The following is a 20,609-nucleotide window of genomic DNA, read 5'->3' as shown; positions in this document are numbered from 1 at the left end:
AGGAGACTGAGCTGCCCATGGGCTACATCTGAGTGGAGTGTCTAGGTCCTCCCCATACACGCTCTTTGGTTGATTCCTCAGCCTCTGCAGAGTTGGTTGACTAGTTTGTTCTCCCTGTGGAGCTCCTGTCCCCTCCAGATCTCTCTAGCTCCCCCTTCTTCCATAAGATTTTGCTTTGATATTGTGCTGGGTAGAGTCTTTCAGAGCCCCCCACTGTGAAAGGCTCCTGTCAGTTTGTCATTTTAAATATCAATCATATTTTATTGAATTTAATTAGCCGTACAATACTTAAAACTTGATTTATTGTTTGTAAATTACTGTGGCTGCCCTATTAAGCTAATTGACGGCACTTTTTCTTTTTTAATAGCCAAAATCTCAAATCTTATCCAGCGTTTTAGATGCTGCCCATCAATTTATCAAGGAAGCAAATCCACCCAGTGAAGGGAGTAATTCTGCAGAGGCATCCAGTAAAATCCAGCATAAACCCAAAACCCCACTTCTTCAGGAGAATAGCTCTGAGGTAAACTGAGGAAAACAAAGTAGGAAATGTTCTCTCCTATGTATAATGACTGCCATTCATATCCTTTGTCAGTGATGCACTTTGTCATATTGTTAGTTAATATTTAATTGTTTGAGTACTTGAATATATTTAGAGTATAAAAGTAATTCTAATGTTACCTTGATTCCATTGAAAATTATTCTTTTTTGGTGAGAATTTCTCTTTTTGGCAATATGACTTTCTGAGCATTTTGATCATGTCAGAAATTGTATGAGTGTTGGAAAGAAACATTCAAATAAAATTTGGGATATAATATAACAAATTTGTACTAGTTAGAATTCGACATGTTGAGAATAAAAAATCTTTACATGACAGTTTCAGCAGTGTATAAAGGAAGATGAATACCAAAATCTAGCAGTTATTCAGTTTAACTATTGATCACACATTATAATATATAAAATTTTATATGTGCATATACATAAGTATATAGTATATCTGTAGACACATATATCTGTGTATAGATATGTGTAGTAGATTCATGTAGATTATTTTCTGTAATAGAATGGAATTAATGTGGTAATTCATTAAGGAAAAGTGAAAAATATCTCCCCAAGGTTGAACATTTCCAAGGAAGAAATATCTTTCTATTGACTCTTCAGCATAGAAACTAATCAAGAGGGAGGACCCTGACTAAAATGCTCAATCCCCATCCCGAAAGGCAAAGAGGAAGGACATCAGAAGAAGAAGAAAACAGGAAATAAGTTAGGAACCTGTCACAGAGGGCCTCTGAAAGGCTCTGCCCTGCAGACTATCAAAGCAGATGCTGAGACTTATGGCCAACTGTTGGGAAGAGTGCATGGAATCTTATGAAAGAAGGGAAATAGTAAGATCTGGAGAGGACAGGAACTCCACAAGGAGAGCAACAGACCAGAAATTTGAACACAGGTGTCTTCCCAGAGACTCATACTCCAACCAAGTACCTTGCATGGAGATAACCTAGAACCCCTGCACAGATGTAGCCCATGGCAGTTCAGTGTCCCAGTGGGTTCCATAGTAATGGGAAGAGGGACTGCCTCTGACATGAACTTATTGGCCTGCTTGTTGATCACCTCCCCCTAAGGGGGGAGCAGCCTTACCAGGCCACAAAGGATGACAATGCAGCCACTCCTGATGAGATCTGATAGACTAAGAACAGAAGGAAGGAGAGGGAGATCTCCCCTATCAGTGGACTTGGGGAGGCACATGTGTGAAGAAGGGGGAGGGAAGCTGGAATTGGAAAGCAAGGAGGGAGGGGATTGTGGGGGGGATGCAAAGTGAATAAAATGTCATTAATAAAAGTAAAAAAAAAGAAAAGTAAAGAAACAAACTCCATATTCTGATTGTTGTTATTTATGATTTTTGTCTCCCACACATGATACTGGCCTTTCCTCAGTAGCTCACAGACTGAGTTACTTTGTCTAATAACAAAGCTTTGTTACTTGGTACTCAAGTCTGGTTGAACTGAAGTCTCCTAAGATTCAAACATGTACATAAGTATTCTATTGCAGCATGATCATTTCTTCCTGAAGGGGAGCTATGCACGAACCTTACAAGAAAGTGCACACATTTCTGCATATTTCTTTTTCTCATAGACCAGCAAAAGATGTAATGCAAACCATCACTGGAAGAATTATCGCCTCATTATTGTAGTATGATATATAGAAAAAGAAATTATTAATCTATTAAATAGACCTTTGTATTTTCTTTTTTCATACAGAATATTCTTAACACAACTTTCCCACTGTCAACCTTTTGCAGCTTCTCAACTCTTACCCCATGCAGTTCCGTGCCTGTTTTTCCTCTCTCCTTCCCTAGAGATTATTAGGCCAGAATACAACAAAGCAAACAGAGGAAAAGAGAAAGAAAAAAGAAGCTATGAGTTGGGAAATAAAACAATGTACTTTTGTAAGTGGAAATCTAATGGAAATGATTATAGCTGACAAAACTTTTTTGTGGAGAGCTACCAATAGACTTGGCAATAGCTTCTCTTGTTTGGGAGTTTCCATGAGACCCTTTTGGCAAACAACTCAATTAGATGTTAACCCATTCCTGGCAGATTTCGCTTAGTGGCAAGAGAGAGCCAGTTGGAGTTTTGTCTTCCCTGTTAGTTGGTGATTTTATTTAGATTGCATTGATGTGTACGTGTATTTTAAGAAGCTTCTACTCTAGTAACTTTCCATATGACTCCTCCCTTCTTCCCTCCATTTAATCCTTCATTTTCAGTTCCTCTCCATTTCTCAAAACTGTATTCTGTTTTCCCAAAGCTTAAAATTTCTTTCCTGGTCACCTAGTCCTGTACTCAATATCCAACCTCTGTGGTTAAACAGATAGTAACATGCTTATTGAAAGATATTATCCACCATCCATGTGTAAGAGACTATTCACCATATATGTCTTTGTAGGTCTGAGTTATCTAACTCAGGATAACTTTTTTTTTTTCTAACTCCATCCATTTACCTACAAATTTCATGATTCCATTTTTTAACAGCTGAGAAATTTTCCATTGTGTTAATATTAATGTAGCATTTTTCATTATTCATTCATCTATTGATGGATGTCTAGACTGTTTCCAATTTCTGACTGTGATATGTAAAGCAGCAAAGAATGTTTGAACAAGTGTTTCTGTTGTAGGACACAGCATATTTTGGGTATATGCTCAAGAATGCTATAGCTGGATCTTGAGGTAGATTGATTCCCAGATAATTGAGGAAATGCCACCCTGATTTCCACTGTGGCTGTATAAGTTTTCATTCTCACCAGCAATAGATGCATGTTTCCCCTTTCCTATATCCTCACCAGCATGAGCTGTCTCATTCATTTTATTGATGTTAACCATCGTGATTTTTATAAGAGAAAATCTGATTGTAGTTTGGATTTTCATTTCCCCTACGCATAAAGATGCTGAATACTTATTTTAAGTTTTTCCTCAGTCATTTGTGTTTTTCATCTTTTGAGAGCGCTGTCTTGAGTAGAACCTTATTAGTATTAGAACCTCGTATTTTTAATTGGGTTATTATTTTAATTCCAAAACATGGAAGGCAGAGGTAGGTAATCTTTGAGTCTGAGGGCAGTCTGTTCTACAAAATGAGTTCCAGAATACTTCAAGTACTATATTGGATAGGTATGCAGAGAGTTGGACAACTTTTTATTGCCCTGATTTTAGTGGAAATGCTTCAACTTTTTCATTATTTAAGTTGATATTGGTTTTGGTGTGTTGCAAATTGCCTTTAAAATGTTGCTATGTCCCTTGTATTTCACATCTCTCCAGGCTTACTGTCAGCAAGGGGTGTTGGATTTTGTCACACTTTCTATGAAATGAGATGATCAGGTTTTTGTTTTTAGTCTGTTAATGCAGTGAATATATTTATTAATTTACATATGTTGAACCATGTCTGCAAATCTGGAATGAAACATGCTTTATCATTGTCATGTTTTGATGTGTTTTTGCATTCTTTTTGCAAGTATTATATTGGAAATTTTTACATACATGTTCATAATGGAAATTGGTGTGCAATTCTTTTTCTTTGTTGGGTTTTTTACATGGTTTAGGTATTAGATTAGTCATGTCCTGATAAAAAGAATTATGTGATTTTCCCTCTCTTTTTATATTATGAAATAATCTGAGGAATTCTAGTGTTAATTCTTCTTTGAAAGTCTGACAATTCTCTGCTAAATTCATTTGGCTCTGTGATTCTTATGGTTGGGAAACTTTTAATTATTGCTTCTATTTCACCGGGGGTTATGAGTTGTTTAAATCACTTATTTGGTTTTGATTTGACTTTGTAACACCATATGTATCAAGGAAATTATCTATTTCTTTTGGAATTTCTAATTAGGTGAAGAACAAGTTTTTGAAGCATGTCCTTATTTCTAGAGCTCTTCATTGTCTACTGTTATGTCTCCTTTTTCATCACTAATTTTTTTAATTTGAATATTGTCTCTATTTTTAGTTAATTTTGTTAAAGATTCATCAATATTATTGATTTTTGCAAAGAACCAACACTTTGGGTTGAATAATTTGCTGCACTTTGATGAACTTGATCATTTTACTTGCTTGTTAGGGGAACCTACTATTTTCTAGCCATGTACTAGATTTGGTACTTAATGAAAAGATAAACAGAACATTTATACCATATTTATTCTAATGGGATCTGTAGAATAAACTGATACATAAATAATATGTAGTAGAAAAAACAAACAAGCAAACAAACAAACAAACCAAAAAGAAGGTGCAGAGAAGTTAGGAACCTTCAGTATTCCCAGTGGAGAACTTTGTAGGAAGGTGATACTGGGAAAATTGAAGGGCACGAGGAAGATGGTTGTTAAAAGCTATGAAAACTAGTACATGACCCTGAAAAGGAAATGTTCCTAATAGTTCTCAGTTATCCAAGATTGTGAGGCTCGCTGGAATGGATGAATGATAAAGAGGAGAGGAAGTGACAGTATAGGACAAGGAAGTTCTTCAAGATCTTTGTAGATGCTGATAGAACCATGCAGAGAATCAAAGGGTTTTGGACACACTGATGGCATAAGATTTATATTAGAACACATAAAAATCACACATGTACATTTATACTCATTAACGGTATGATTGCATGCTTATAATCCCATAATTCAGGAGGCCAAAGGAGAGAAATCTTGGCTAGATAGAGAATAAGATGTTATTACCTAACACACAACTGCTGGAATACAGGATTGGGGAAGAAGAAAGGGTGGATAATGTGTACACAACCAGAGCATCTGTAGAAGGGAAGGAGCAGAGATAAAATGGAGAAAGTCATCAGATTTATAGGCCCATACATAGTTAACTTCTGAGCAGACCATTTAGAACTGCCAATAGAGTTTAAAAAAAAACAATAAGGCATTGAAAAGAGATATAAAAATATACTTTTCTAAGTTAAACATATCTTCCTTTCATGTTTTTCTTATAAGATACAGGAAGTTTAATAAATGCTCTTTACTACATTTTTTTTTAACTGGTTAGGTTGAAATTACAGCAGCCGAAAGAGGAGAAGGTTTCAAGCCCTTGTGTGAAATGCCTTTTGATGAAGAAGCATCTGCCCAGTTATTCCAGGAAGCCTTAACTCAGTGGAGAGCTGGAAATCAGGAGGAAAACATGCAACAGAAAGGACATGAAAAAAAACCAAGTATGTACATTGTTCAAAATATTCATATAATAACATAAATGCATCTTTATTTCCTTCCATTTCTTGCAATACAAACACAATGCTTAAACATAATAAAGAGCAATTTGCTACATCTCAAGGGAGCTTTGTGTACACACTAGGCGGTCAGTGGTGAGCTGTTTAATATTTATAAAGCATGAATTGATCGTGGGGGGATATTTACCTTGGTTTTCTATGTAAATTCAGAACATCACAGGAATAGAGCATTAACGTTTTGGCTTTTCTTTTCCTGCAAGGCAACAGTGGTTAGAAAACTATTCTATTTTAGATCTACAAGATATCAGGTGGGAAGTCTGAGGGCAGGTAAGCAAAGGATACTTTATATGCATTAGATAAGTAACGTTTCTTTTCCGTGTTACAAATCTCAGAGAAAGCAACCTAAAGAAGAAACTATTTATTTTGGCTCACAGTTGGAGATGATACAGTCCATCAAGGTAGGGAAAATACAGCAGCAGGTGGTTCCAAGGCAGCAGGAGCAGATGGCTGGACTTTTCATTTCTTAAGTTACTGTAGAACAGACATGAGACACAAGACAGGGAATAAGATGCCACTATAAGCCTCACAGTATGCCTCCAGGAAATTTACTTCCATCTGTGACGCCTCAACCTTTAAGACTGCATGGCCTCCAAAATAGCACCATAAGCTGAGAGGATGGGGAACAAATGTTTGCATGAAAACCATAAACTATAATTTGCAGGTTGAATATGACCATGACAAATCTCATAGGAAGAATAGATTGGTGTTGGCAATATTTTTCTTTCATTTAAAAGAAATCTATAGGGCATTTTCTTAATGAAAAATTGATGTAGGGAGACCCAGACCTTTGTGAATTGGCTCACCTCTAAGCTGGTTCTATAAGGCTGAGAAAGCCAGCAGGATCAAACCACTAAGCAGCATTCCTTCATGGCATCTTCATCAGCTTCTGCATCCAGGCTCCTGCCCTGTTCTTGCCGTCACTTCCTCCAAAGATGAACAGCAATGTGTAAGGGAAACACACCCTTTCCTCTCCAACTGCCTTTTTGGGTCATAGTGTTTCATCATAGGGATAGTGGTCCTAAGAAAGCCTCTATAGGAGCAGAATTTAGCCATGGAGAAAAGACAATGCTCAGAACTTCAGAAACATTCTTAATTTCTAACTTTTAGTTTATAATGGTTTATTGCACATAAAGTGAAGAAGGAAGCCTTATTTTAATTCTTCCTCATATTGGGTGCATTGGAAATATGGCTCCAATATATACTTATTTCTTTAGATGTAAATATTGGAAGACTCCTACATTGCAAGCCTTGGAGGTCCTTGGTAGCTTTTGTGTGCTAAAGTGAAATGCCTGAAAGCACTATATTTTGGAGAACTATGGACAATGCTGTCATCAATGATTACTTAGTGAAAAAGCCAATGTTTAGAGAATAGTTAGACCATCATAAAGTTTATCAAACTAACCACAGTTGCTTTTCAGATGCTATATCTTTACTGGAAAATGTACCACTCTATTTGCAATTGAATAGAAGCTCAGGACCTACTACAGAACTTGATAAACATTTGCTATAAGCACGTTCAGCTAGGCAACCTTATAGAGTTTGAAAAAGGTCACAGACAACACATGAATGAAGGAGTTGTACTGTGTTGCAATAAAACCTTATATTTATGAACACAGAAATCCAGTCATCAGAAAGCAATAGGTCAGATTTAGACTACAAGTGCAAGTTATTGACACAGTAAGTACATTGTTTTTTCTATTTTCTGTCACTAGATATAATCAGAAATGGTGGTATAATTTATGTGGCAGGGCTAGGATGTTCCTTCACTGTCTAATTCCAGAATCAGATTATCTTTCAAGCTGTGTAGTATTGTATAGTCTGTAACATTTTGGGTTTTTTTAATCTATCCTCCACTCAGTGATTGGCCATTAGATGGATGTCATTAGAAGAATTTGGTGAGCAGAGAACAACTGTCACATACTGAGAATGGGTATTTTGAGCATTTTTCTTTATAACGGAACTGCAGTGATTTGTTTTCATGTGAAAATATGTATTTCAGATACAGATTTGCTTACTCTGTCACAAGCATGTGTTCTATTTTTAATTAAATTTTTATTTTTTTACATTAACTACATCTTATTCACTTTGTATCCCAGCTGTAGCCCCCTTCCTCATTCTCTTCCAATCCCATCCTCCCTCTCTCATCTCCCCCCATGCCCCTCACTAAGTCCACTGATAGGGGAGGTCCTCCTCCCCTTCCATCTGACCCTCACTTATCGGGTCTCATCAGGTCTGGCTAACAGCATATGTTCTATGTAAGCCTTATTTATGTGCCATGTTTTCTATAAATTTCTATCTTAATAGTTTTTTTGTTACAGTAATTCACATAAGGTTTAACATGGTCCTAGTTAGAAGACAGTATCTCATGAAGTTTGGATATTTTGCCTTCAGACTGTTGTGATCATCTATAAAAGTCCTGTCGGGCTTCCACTACAATAGGAGGAACAATTACTCTGTGGTAGTCTGGACCCTGTCATCTCTAAAGTGTCAAGAAGGGTAGTTTCTCTGTCCTTTTTACAGTACAGTTACAGAAGTTATTCTAATATTGCAACATCACCAAGATAAGACTGATTGGAACTGGAAGTCACAGATAAATTGTGGCCTGTGGCAGACATCTTATGTCTAATATTATTTTCATAGAGAAACCGGTCTGAGGGAAAAAAGGGCTTATATAGCTTTGCCCACATTGAAGAAGAATATATGTTTATCTGAGAAGTTTGAAAAGAAAAGAACTGTAATGTTCCAGCAAAGAGTAAAGTGCAATTATGGGTCCTTGGGGAAAGATGCTATGATAATCTAATGGACAATGGACATTTGAAAAAAGTAACAGTGTTTTGTGTTGAGTGATTGTTTCTATCCTTTCCCCCTTCATTCTTTGTAGAAATGGTTAAAGTAAAGGCTTCTTGACATATTTAACTTTTATTGGCTCAGGAAAATAATACATTTTATTGTTAATGTTATATGCGTTTGTACATATTTGTAAATATTTCATGTAGGTTCATATACTGCATTTAACATGTATCAAAGAGTATTGTAAACTTTACAGCTCTTGGAGGAGATACCAATAAGCACTACGATTCTGCCGTTCCTCATGACTTCATCTGTTCCAGCGTCTCATAACCTGTTTTACACTTTTATTCCCTTCATTTCCATGATGCTTATTCAAAATATATTGTCATTTTTTCAAGTACTTCAACTTTATTCAATACACACACACACACACACACACACACACACACACACACGCACACACACACACACATATGGAATTATGATGTTTATATTATTTTATGTCTCCTTGACACAATATTATTTATCTGGAATTTATACATGAGAATGTACGTGGTTTTAATTCACCTGCTTTTAATTTTTACTGATCTCATGGGAGAATGCCACTATTTCTCAGTATACATGTGCATTATTCTTTAGGGTGTTTCTCACTTTGACAATGTCAAGCAATACTACTATGCATTTCCTGTACAGGTCTTGAAGTTCGCCCTGAACACATCTCCATCAATACTTGAGAGTTGAACAGCTGGTTTGTCATGAATGTATGTCCTCAACTAAATTAGATAAAAACATACTATTCAGAAAAAGTATTTTCAACAGTTTGCACTCCATCTGAAGTGTGTAAGAGTTTTCTTTTGTTCCCATTATCATCAATGCCTACCATTTCAGACCTTTAAATTTTTGTTCAAATAATGGAGGTGAATACTATCCTTAGTATGTACAATGTTTATTGCAAATCACTTTAAGCACCTTTGTGTTCCATAACCAGGTAGCAGATCAGTGTGTTTTAAATGTTCAGTTCTCCAGCTATGTATATCACTGACTACTACCTTCATTCATTATAACCATCAAGATACTCCTTTTTTTCATTGTGAATGTTAGGTGCTTTTGGTGGCCAGAGGCTTCTCTGTGAGCTAAAGCTCTTTTATCTCACCTTCCTGCTAAGATTCTCCCATTGGCTTCTTTGGTTTCCTCTACTCTGGTCTTCTGGGTGTTTCTGGGTTTCTTCAGGCATCCATTTACTTTAAGAATTTTGTTTTGTATATTAAGAAAAACACCTATGACCTCAACAGGATGAGTGATGGAGTGTCTCATACACATTCTCAGTAAAGAAGACTGCTCAGCCAGAAGCAATAAAGCAAACAACGCCTCAGAGACAGCTCATGCAGCCCTCTTCCCATGGAGCCTCACCTCGTGAATCTGTACGCCCTTCAGTTAACTAGCAAAGGGCTCTGCTGAATGTATACTTAACCAAATATTTTTCTCCTAGCAGTTCTGTGTTTGTGATTAGGCACAGTTGCCAAAGATACCAACAAGCATGTTAAGACTAGGTCTCATCTTTATTTCCTGAGGATGTGCCATTCATTGGTGAATGGAAAAAAGCAAATCACGGGCTACTTCCTTTATCCTCCTTCTTCTCTTTTTTTCCAAATTTGGGAGCCGTTTCTCAAGTACAGTGGTTCTTGTCTCTGAAAAGAACCAACCTAAGCTCCCCCTTCCTCCTCCTGCCCTGTCTTTTTGCACTAATTCTTTGAACTTCAGCATGTTAAACACGCCTCCTTCCCCTCCCATCATATCTTCATGTTCACAATATACATTCCTAATCCCTTTTCTTCTGCCATTTAATAGATTCTAGTTATTACTCTCCAAATTTCTTCTATATCTTTTCCACAATACTATTGGAAAAATGGGAGCTGAGAAACTCCATTATTTTAGTTTATCAGCTGTGGTGGATGCTAATCACTACAGTTTGCACTATGATATTAGGACCAGCATAGTGTTAGAATGTTTGACTTTAATCTCTACTACTTCCTTTTATTATTTTTTGCAGCATTTTATTCTGAGGGTGTTGCAACATAGAGAGAGGAGCCATCTCTAGAGGTTGGAAGAGCTACCAGTCCTGGAGCTATATCCCTGGAGTAGTTTTGTAGTTTGCGCTACTTCAGAAATAAACAGCATTTAGGAGTGAATGGCTGCAAAGGCAAAAGTACTTTGGGATTGATGTTCTGTTTATTCTGAATAAGATAGAATTAATTTATTAAAATTATTTATTTTCTATTCCCCATAATATGTAAATATTATTAGAAATGGCTGTAATATACACCTTTGTGTGTGCTGAGTGTGTGGAAGATACAGCAACTCTGTTCGTATTTACCTCTTTTCACTTAGAATAATGTAGCATTTGGAAAGCTTTGACTCATAGGATTCTTTGACTTCAAGAGATTTTGAAAAAATTATTCACAGAACCATTTATTAAACCAATGCTTTAAAAACACTTTAGCATTATTTACATCTTAGTCTTGATATATTAGTATCATATCATAACCTAATAATAATTACATTTATACAGATAAATACCAAAGAATTACACTCCATAAACAGTGGACTCTATATCTAAAGAAAAAAAGATGGTAATTCATAGACATGGCTATATTAATTATGTGCAGTGTTTGTTTTTATAGACTCAGTGGAAGAATGTGAAGTACAAACTAATTTGAAAATTTGGACAGAACCAATTAATATCGAATTTTCAGAAGACAGTCTGTCATACATGGAAAAATTATGGCTTAAGAAACACAGGAGGTAATCAGTAGAATCTTAGTATTACTCTTTGCTAGGAAATAGAAGTTGTCTGTGTTCCTTGTATGTGAAACATGGCTTTCTGAAGCAACTTGTAAACGTACTTTATCTGTGTGACTAATTTTAAAACAATTTAAAATTACAGTGACACTTTGTATTAACAACAAATATTTATATACACATGAACGTATATGGTATATTTTAACCTTAAGAAACAAAAAAAAAATGTGACTCTGGGGAAAGGCACAAATAAAGTATAGAAATTAAGAATAATAACATAAGTATGAAAAAGGTGCAAATATAGTATAGAATTCAAGAATAATAACAGAAGGATGAAATAAAGATTTCCTTTAAAATGACTTTGCTATGTTTTAGCATAGATATTTGTGCCTTTATTTTACAAATCTATTAAATTAAAACATTTCTAAATTAAATTAGTTTAAAATCATTTAGATCTTTCATTTTATACTTTTATTAATTATAATCATTTTAAATTGTCAAAGATCTATGGTCAGATTCATAGTTTTGTAATTTGCTTTAAAACAAACTTACAATATGAAACTAACATTATGAACAAGGATGTGTTTTCATCATTGGTGATTTTAACAACATACAGGCCTGTAGAGTTTGTGACTTGGGATGGTATAAATGCAATTTGTTAGAAAGCAGAGATGACTGTGCATCACTGCTCTTGGCAACTTTCTAGAGGACGGGGGAAAACAATAATCTTTATAAAGTAGATCTCACTCCAAGTACAGTGTTTCTGTAGTTCCAATGCCTCCTAAGTGGTGGGGTGTTATGATGGTGGTCTTTGAGTCACATTTATATACTCACTTATAATGACCTACGAGATATGATAAACATAATGAAATCTATACACCTAAAGAAGTAAACAAGAAAACGGACACGGGGTAAGATGATCAATACTCACTTAGAAAGACAAATGGGATGTGCATTGCATGTATGACAGGAGTCTACCGCAGAAGGCATCTGAAAGACTCTACCTAGCAGTGTTTCAAAGCAGATACTAAGACTCATAACCAAACCTTCTGCAGAGTGTAGGGAATCATATGAAAGAAGGGGAAGTTAGTATGACGTGGAAAAGATAGCTCCACAAGGACCAAATATATCTGGGCACAGGGATCTTTTCTGAGACTGACACTCCACCAAGGACCATGTATGGATATAACCTAGAACCTCTGCTCGGATGTAGTTCGTGGTAGCTCAGTAACCAATTGGTTTCCCATAGTAAGGGGAACAGGGACTATTTCTGACAGGAACTCAATGGCAGGCTGTTTGACCTCCCCATGCCCCAAGGGAGGAGCAGTTCTGCTAGGCCACAGAGGAGGACTTTGCAGCCAGTCCTGAAGATATCTGATAAAACAGGGTCAGATGAAAGGGGAGGAGGTCCTCCCCTACCAGTGGACTTGGAAAGGGGCAGGGAGGAGATGAGGGAGGGAATAAGGGAGCAGGATACAGCCGGGATACAGAATTAATAAAATGTAACTAATAATAATAAAATAAAATAAAATAAAATAAAATAAAATAAAAAAAATGTTACAGAAACTCTCTAGCCTACACGTTGAAGAGCAATCGCAAAACCTGTATTTCATCATACAAAAAAATTCATTGTATTCCCTAGTAATGGGAACAGGGATTGTCTCTGACATGAACTCAGTGACTGGCTCTTTGACCACCTCCCCCTGAGAAAGAAAATACAGCTGTAATTAATTAAAATTAATACAACTGCAATTAAGTAAAAATATTAATAAATTATAAAAAAGAGCCAAGTAAAAAAAATGTATTTTTGAAGAATCCCATTTCATCATTTTTTTCTTTTTTTAAAATTATTTTTATTTTTTTATATAAATTAGTTTATTCACTTTGTATCCCAGCTCTACCCCCCTCCCTTATTCCCTCCTAATCACACCCTCCCTCACTCATCTCTTCCCAAGCCCCTCTCTAAGTCCACTCATAGGGGAGGATCTCCTCCCCGTTCATCTGACTCTAGCTTATCAGGTCTCACCAGGACTGGCTGCAATTTTCTCTGTAGCCTAGCTAGGTTGTTCCTCCCATGGGATGTGGGGAGGTCAAAGAGCTAGCCACTGAGTTCATGTCAGAGACAGTCCCTGTTCCCCTTACTAGGGTACCCATTTGGATACTGATTTGCCATGGGCTATGTACAAGAAGGGGTTCTAGGTTATATCCAACCATTTCATCTTTGGGACATTCTAAAACATAATATTTCAAGTGGGTGGCACTCTGTCTCTACTTTCTAAGCTGACTCATAATTCTACTTTGCTCTTTGATGATTTTTAGACTTTTTTGCATTTAAAAATTGGAATTATTAAAGAAAAAGTGTTGTTTCTCTTCTTTTTCTTTTAATTAGTTTTGAACCAGTAAGTGTGGGTTTGGGGCCATCTGCTGGAGAATGATCAACCAGCAGGGACCACACCCTTAAAACAAACCCACTCTCCTCACCTTTCAATATTTCCTCAGCTGGAGTGGGACTCCAGTGCCCCTTTCCCACCCCGTTCCCTTTCTCAGCTGGGACTTATGCCAGCCTGTGTAAGCAACCACAGCTGCTATGTGTGTGTGTGCAATGGTCCTGTCATATTCAGAGCACATTACTTCTTCCCTTGGCTTTCATGTTGTCCCCTTAGCCCGGGAAAGAGGGAGCATGCAGATATCTCATTTATGGATGAGCACCAAGCAGGCACTTATTCTCTCCACTTTTATCATTTTTGAGTCTTTGTTTTAGGTTTTGTTCACTGTACAAAGATGCTTTTCTGATAAGGACTGAGGCTGCATTAGCTTTTGGGTAGAGAAATCTGTGTCTAGAAAGCACTTAGGAAAATAATAACAGTGGGTACTTTTCTGGGGCTAGGTTCTCTCACCATAAGCTCTTGGATATATTTTATATTTAAATGGATTTATGTCAGTAAATCAATGGTTTTATATCAATGTCTATGAGGAATCAAAAAACCAGTCTGTGTAGTGTCTTTGCTTCAAACATGAGAAACTGCTTTAATCCTCAGGATCCACATAAAAAATGTTGTGCAGGGTAGCAAACATTAGTAATCCTAGTGCCGGGAAGGAAGAGACAAGCAGACCTTTAAGATTCATTGTGCAGACAAGCTAGCCTATATTGGGCAAGGTCAAGAAGGGGGCAAGGTCCAGTGGGGGAGAGGTCAAGACCAGTCAAGATTGTGTACAATAAAATGGAGGGCAGTTGAAAAATGACACCAAAGAATGATCAGCCTTCACACACCCACCTGCAGACACATGAGCGTACTAATGCATATACCTGTTTATACAACACACACACAGAGTGAGAAAGAGAGAGAGGAGAGATATTGAGCAAATATATTTTAATAAAAACTCACTAAATTTTAAAGAAGATGAAGAGGTAACTACTACAATAAAAGGTGTTTTCACCTTTATTTATGTGTTATGGTTTTGTGGGAGGGGCTGGGGTTGGAGTTTTATATAGAATAAATAATGTGTAGTGCCTCTGCTCTTCAACCCTGCTATCAGAATTTTCTGTAAGGCATTACGAATAAAACAAAGGTGAAAATGAACCAACTACGAAAGTTGGTTTGTTTCGTGAAGTACTCGGATAACAGCTTATTTGTACTCAGGTCATAGAAAGGGAGTTATTAGCACAGTAAACTAATACTGAAGTAGGAAGCAGTTTCTGGTGACCAAATGCCAGTTTTTATATTTTATAATAGTTTTATATCTCACTTAGTTAAATTCTCAGTGGAAGTAATTAATCTCCCATAAAAAAATTTTGAGATGTAAAGCTCAGTAACACAAAATATTTTGTACTTATGTGATTTGCACACCATATTAGAAATGCATCCGCTGTGTTTACAAGCAGGAAAAGAGGCATGGTAAAGTGAAAACACAGCTAGGAACTGCGTGAGGAGGAAGGGTACTCAGATCAGAGGTGGAAGGGTGCTCTTGCTGTGTTCTCTGCTTATGTAACTGAGAACTAGCAGGTTCTCAACTCCTTCACTCACAATAGCATCATAGAAGAGATTATTTAATCTACTGCCTACTAGTACTGAATGTATCAAAAGTAGTTAGGATAAAAATGGGCACATTTTAAGTTTTATGTTGGTACTGACAGTATCCATAAGACAGGATCTTTTGCCTGGCAACCATGTGAGCTTGCATGATTTATGAAGATTGTGCAGTTATTCTTATTAAAAATGAGGCCTCTCATAAATCTGTGAGTTAATTACACATTCTTGAACTCTGGAAATTCCCAAGCTTTGTGCTTTCCATTTGAAGTAGTCTGTACCCACCAGTCATGTTAATTAGGTCATAGATGCCATAGACAGAACATCTCACATTGTTTCCTCTCCTCCCAGTCCAGCCCTCCTTCCCTCCCTCTTCTCCTCCTATGACCCACTCCTAGTCCACTGATAGGGGAGGTCCTCCTCCACTTCCATCTGACCCTAGCTTATCAGGTCTCATCAGGACTGACTGCATTGTCTTCCTCTGTGGCCTGGAAAGGCTGCACCCCCTAGGGGGAAGGTGATCAAAGAGCCAGCCACTGAGTTCACCCCAGAACATCCCACATTCTTATAATGGGACATCATTTCCATTTGTGTACTGAAGGTTTAGATCAATGCCCTCAGCTTGCATTAGAACTCATCAAAATAGCGCCAAGTGTGTGAGATAAAACATAGACTTGTAAATTGGCCTTGTCAGCAGCAGGGCAAATTCTTTGGACTCCATGTGGCTTTTTTTTAGAGTACTGACTTGTATCATGACTTTGTCCTTCATCTTAAACAAAACACAGTATGCAACTGAAAAACTCCTTGGGTGGCGTGAAATTGAGTTAGAAACTTTCATCACATTGAAATTTTGTTAATCTTAATCTATAAATTAATGTTACACTCAAAGTTTCAGTGTTAATTTTGAATTTTCACTCACTTGACAAGTAAATGTCTTCTCTGTGAAAGTTCAATCAATATGTTTTTTTTTCCTCTTTTAATTGTGTCTTATTTGTTTTGTAGAACTCCACAGGAACAACTTCGTAACATGCTCCCAAACACATTCACACATCCGCGTGAGGCTACTGCAGAGGCACAGTGCACTAAGAATGAAAATGGTGCTGACAGTGATGGTCAGTTGAGCTTTTAGATCTTTCAGCATTGTTTAAAACTGTATAACCAAGCAGTGATCAACACATGCTTTCAGATTTTGTCCAAGCATCATTCTGATCTACATTGAGACCCCATCTCCTTTTACTTGCTTTAACTTAGTTTCATGCAAAAAATAACTGCAAGAAAATGTGTTTTATTTGAGCTGAAGATATTGACAGTGTTTCCATCTTTTTGTAGATTAATGAAATACTGTTCTTTTATTTGTGGTAGTATTATTTCTAGACAGCAAATTGTCTGATATGTTCTTTGGTAATATTTTCCAATTTTATTTCTTAGTTGAGGAGATCAAAGTAAAACATCCACCCCTTTTTATGCCAGTAGAAAAAGTGAATATAGCGAGACCTCCACCATCTGTAACAATAGTAGAACTGGATAGTGTAAGTATATAATGATACTCAAATTGTTTAACATAAAAAAATTTGTAATTGTGTTGTCCTCTTGTTATCAGTAAGATTCCTTTTAAAATCGTTAGAGTTTAAGAAGAAATTCATGGGCTGGAGAGAAATTCATGGCTCAAAGGCTAAATGCACTGGTTGTTTTTCCAAAGGTCCCGAGTTCAAATCCTAGCAATCATGTAGTGGCTCACAATCATCTATGAGGAGATCTGGTGCCCTCTACTGGCCTCCTGGCACACATGCAGGCAGAATACTATATCAATCAATCGATCAATCAATCAATCAATCAATCAATCCATCAATAAATCTTTAAAAAAGAAGAACAAATTCACATTTGGATTCCAGCTAATGGATGAATATAAAACTATCCATTTTATTTCGGAGAACACATGGACATGCGAACTTAACAGTGACGTTTTTGTGGAGACATGCATCATGGGGCTGTTCCAATGTTCTGCTGCATTAGCTCACAGAGTATAGTTTGGTGTCTCTTTAGTTTGTTATTTTTCAAGCTTCCACAATAGGTCAATTTCACCAAATGGTATCTTGTTTAAATATACTTAGGTGTAATATGTAGTTTCTGGAATATCATTCATATTATTTTTCTGTAAAGGGAAAGATAGTATTTATCATTTAAGGGAGTTATTAAATATATTGTCAGTACAACAGTCAAGCAGACCTCAGACCAAATGACTCAGATGTGATAGAGCCTCTGCACTTTGACTCTCTAGTTAGCTAATAGTTGAACTACCACTTTCTCCAAAGCATTCTGAAACTTTGGATTGCTACTTCAGAAAATGGTGAGAAACAACCCACCTCTTGCTTTCTCTGTGGCTCCTGGATTGGTAGCTACTACAGCTTTTCTTTCTTCTATTAATGGCTTATTTATCCTTTAAATAATGAGAAGATATTAGTAAAATACACAATATACACCCCCCCACCATTCAGTAAATTTTTAGTCTAAGAATAAGGTAGAGATATGACATTAAGAGAACTGAAAAAGTGTAGTCACTAATCTACTGGGATTGATAGTTGTTACTATTATTGGTACCAAGTGTGACAATTATAAATATTGAGAAAAATATTAAATTTTGTCAAGGATAAACTGTTAAATTTTGTTTTCCTGGAACATGTATAACTAGAGAGTCATTTGTAGAAATAAGTAATATATATCACCCACAATTAACTGGCTTTATGAAAACTGTATATATGGCTATACGAAATGTTATACTGAAACTTTAAGAATATTAATATTATATAACATGTATTTAATAAGACTCACAAAGAAGAATTTGAAGAACCAGAGAATACAGTGCCTTACAGAGTTGAATTGGCTGGTGCAGAGAGTCAACTAAGGTAAGTTCTTTCTCATTCACCATTGTTAGTTACTCTTTAACCACCAGTCACTAATGGAATGGCTTGGGGTAGAGCTAAGCATTTGCCTTCAAGGATGAGGCTATAGGGTAGATCTGATCTACTTATAGCCTAAATTAATAACAAAATTAAGATCCAGCCATGCAAATCTCATCTATCTCTCTAGCTGGAATATTTATTTATAAAGCAACAAAGCCACAATTTTGTCTAATAGTTCTATTCCTTTACATACTCTTATGAATTTAGTGGCTGCTATCATTTGACGTAGTTTTCCAAGTTGGATATAATGTACATCAACCTTCTTTTCTCTAAGATCCTTTCTGACTGTGCTTTCTTTTGAACTCTAAAATAAGAACTTTTATAAATGATCAGGTTCATAAGCTCCTCTGATACAATGCTGCTCTTTAGGCTAAACCTCCTATGTGATTGGCCTAGGAAGTATAGTAGTTCACTTTGTAATTGCTTTGTGCTAATTTTGTCGTTTCTATGTGAATAATCAAATATATTATTTTTCTGTTAGTAAAGTTAAAAATTACCTCCCTTCTGTGACATTTAGCATTTTTGGTGCATCCTCATAAATGCTTGATGTGACATAACAGTGGGATCCAGCTCCTGTTAAGCATCCCCCAACTCGTGTTTTGTTCAGATCAGCTTCTGCCCTTCCTAGTGTATCACGGCAGCTCCGAGGCTGAGTGATGCCTGGAATTACCAGGCAGCATCCCATCTTGACATAGGCTCTCAACACTAAACAGGAGAGCTGCCGTTGGTAGCAAGGTGTTGTTAGGATACAACTTTCTGATCAGCAGTTTAGAAGCCAATAATATCTGTTATTGTGTCTCCTTAAGGAAATGAATGAAATTTCTGCTTGCTACTTTTAAAAGATTAATTATTTTTAGTTCTGTGTATCTAAGTGTCTTGTGTACCTCTGTGTATGTATGTTGGCATATACTTGTAAATAAAAAATCAGAGAAAAATTTGTAGGAATGGATTCTCTTCTACCATGTAGGGTTTCGGGACTGGACTCAGGTCTTAAAACTTAGTAACAAGTCTGCTCACTCACTGAATCATCTTACCTCCCCCTATTTTTGTTTTTGATTATTAAAATTTATTTATTTTTTATTAATTACAGTTTATTCACTTTGTAGCCCAGCTGCATCCTCCTCCCTCATTCCCTCCCACTCCCACCCTTTCTCCCTCTTTTCCTCCCATGCCCCTCCCAAGTACACTGATAGGGGAGGTCCTCCTCTCTTTCCCTCTGACCCTAGCCTATCAGGTTTCATCAGGACTGGCTGCCTTGTCTTCCTCTGTGGCCTGGTAAGGAAAGTGATCAAAGAGCCAGCCACTAAGTTCATGTCAGAGACAGTCCCTGTTTCCCTTACTAGGGCACCCACTTGGACACTGAGCTGCCATGGGCTACATCTGTGCAAGGGTTCTAAGTTATCTCCCTGCATGGTCCTTGGTTGGAGTCTCAGTCTCAGAAAAGAACCCTGTGCTCAGATATTTTATTTCTGTTGCTCTCCTTGTGGAGCTCCAGCTCCTTCTCCCCTCCAGGTCTTTCATCTCCTCCTTCTTTCATAAGATTCCCTGCACTTTGCCCAAAGTTTGGCTATGAGTCTTAGCATCTGTTTTGATACCCTGCTTGGTAGAGTCTTTCAGAGGCCCTCTGTGGAAGGCTCCTGTCCCGTTCCCTGTTTTCTCCCTCTTCCAATGTCTGTCCCATTTGCCTTTCTGAGTGAGGATTGATCATCTTATCCAGGGTCCTCCTCTTGCTTAGCTTCTTTAGGTACACAGATTTTATTATGTTTATCCTGTATGTCTAATATTCACTCATAAGTGAGTATATAGCGTGTGTGCCTTTCTGCTTCTGGGATACCTCTCTCAGGTCTGATTTTTTTTTTTCAATATACATCATCCCATGTCATCTTTGAGACCTGTAAATTGTTAGAGGAGGTGAAGAAAATTACCATTATGGTTTGGCATTAGTCTTATAGTGTTGCTTTGAAGGTAACCACAGAACTATAATATCAACTTTTCTTGAACCACGAGTGACCTAAGATAACATCTTTGTTTACTATAATCCATGAGATTTGTTATTATAGAGTTACACAAAAATTTGGTGTTGCTTGGTCTGTAGTTAATGTGATGAGAGAACAGCTGTGCAAACAGATAATATTCATTGTTGGCAACTGAAATGAAGTATTACATACTGCTCTTAATGTTCACCACTGAATGGAACACAGGTATATTCATGACATACTATATTGTAATTATACTAAATTCAACATTCTCAAAAGATGTATGAAAATTAAAC

General features: G+C 36.8%; 1 protein-coding gene across 1 annotated transcript in view; it reads left to right on the top strand.

Annotated features, from left to right (window-relative positions):
- Window positions 1-20,609, top strand: part of Zbbx (zinc finger B-box domain containing) — a 104,094-nt gene that overhangs the window by 44,502 nt on the left and 38,983 nt on the right. The window contains exons 8-13 of the mRNA XM_055596637.1: window positions 368-520; window positions 5,523-5,685; window positions 11,217-11,352; window positions 16,380-16,489; window positions 16,806-16,906; window positions 18,201-18,280. Coding sequence (XP_055452612.1) covers window positions 368-520; window positions 5,523-5,685; window positions 11,217-11,352; window positions 16,380-16,489; window positions 16,806-16,906; window positions 18,201-18,280 — 743 coding nt within the window. The remainder of the gene's footprint in view (window positions 1-367; window positions 521-5,522; window positions 5,686-11,216; window positions 11,353-16,379; window positions 16,490-16,805; window positions 16,907-18,200; window positions 18,281-20,609) is intronic.

This window comes from Psammomys obesus, unplaced genomic scaffold (genome assembly GCF_907164565.1).
Source record: "Psammomys obesus unplaced genomic scaffold, mPsaObe1.curated_primary_1811, whole genome shotgun sequence".
In the NCBI taxonomy this organism is placed as follows: Eukaryota; Metazoa; Chordata; class Mammalia; order Rodentia; family Muridae; genus Psammomys; species Psammomys obesus.
The sequence above is the reverse complement of the archived record's forward strand: the minus strand, read 5'-3'. Positions and strand labels throughout refer to the sequence as shown.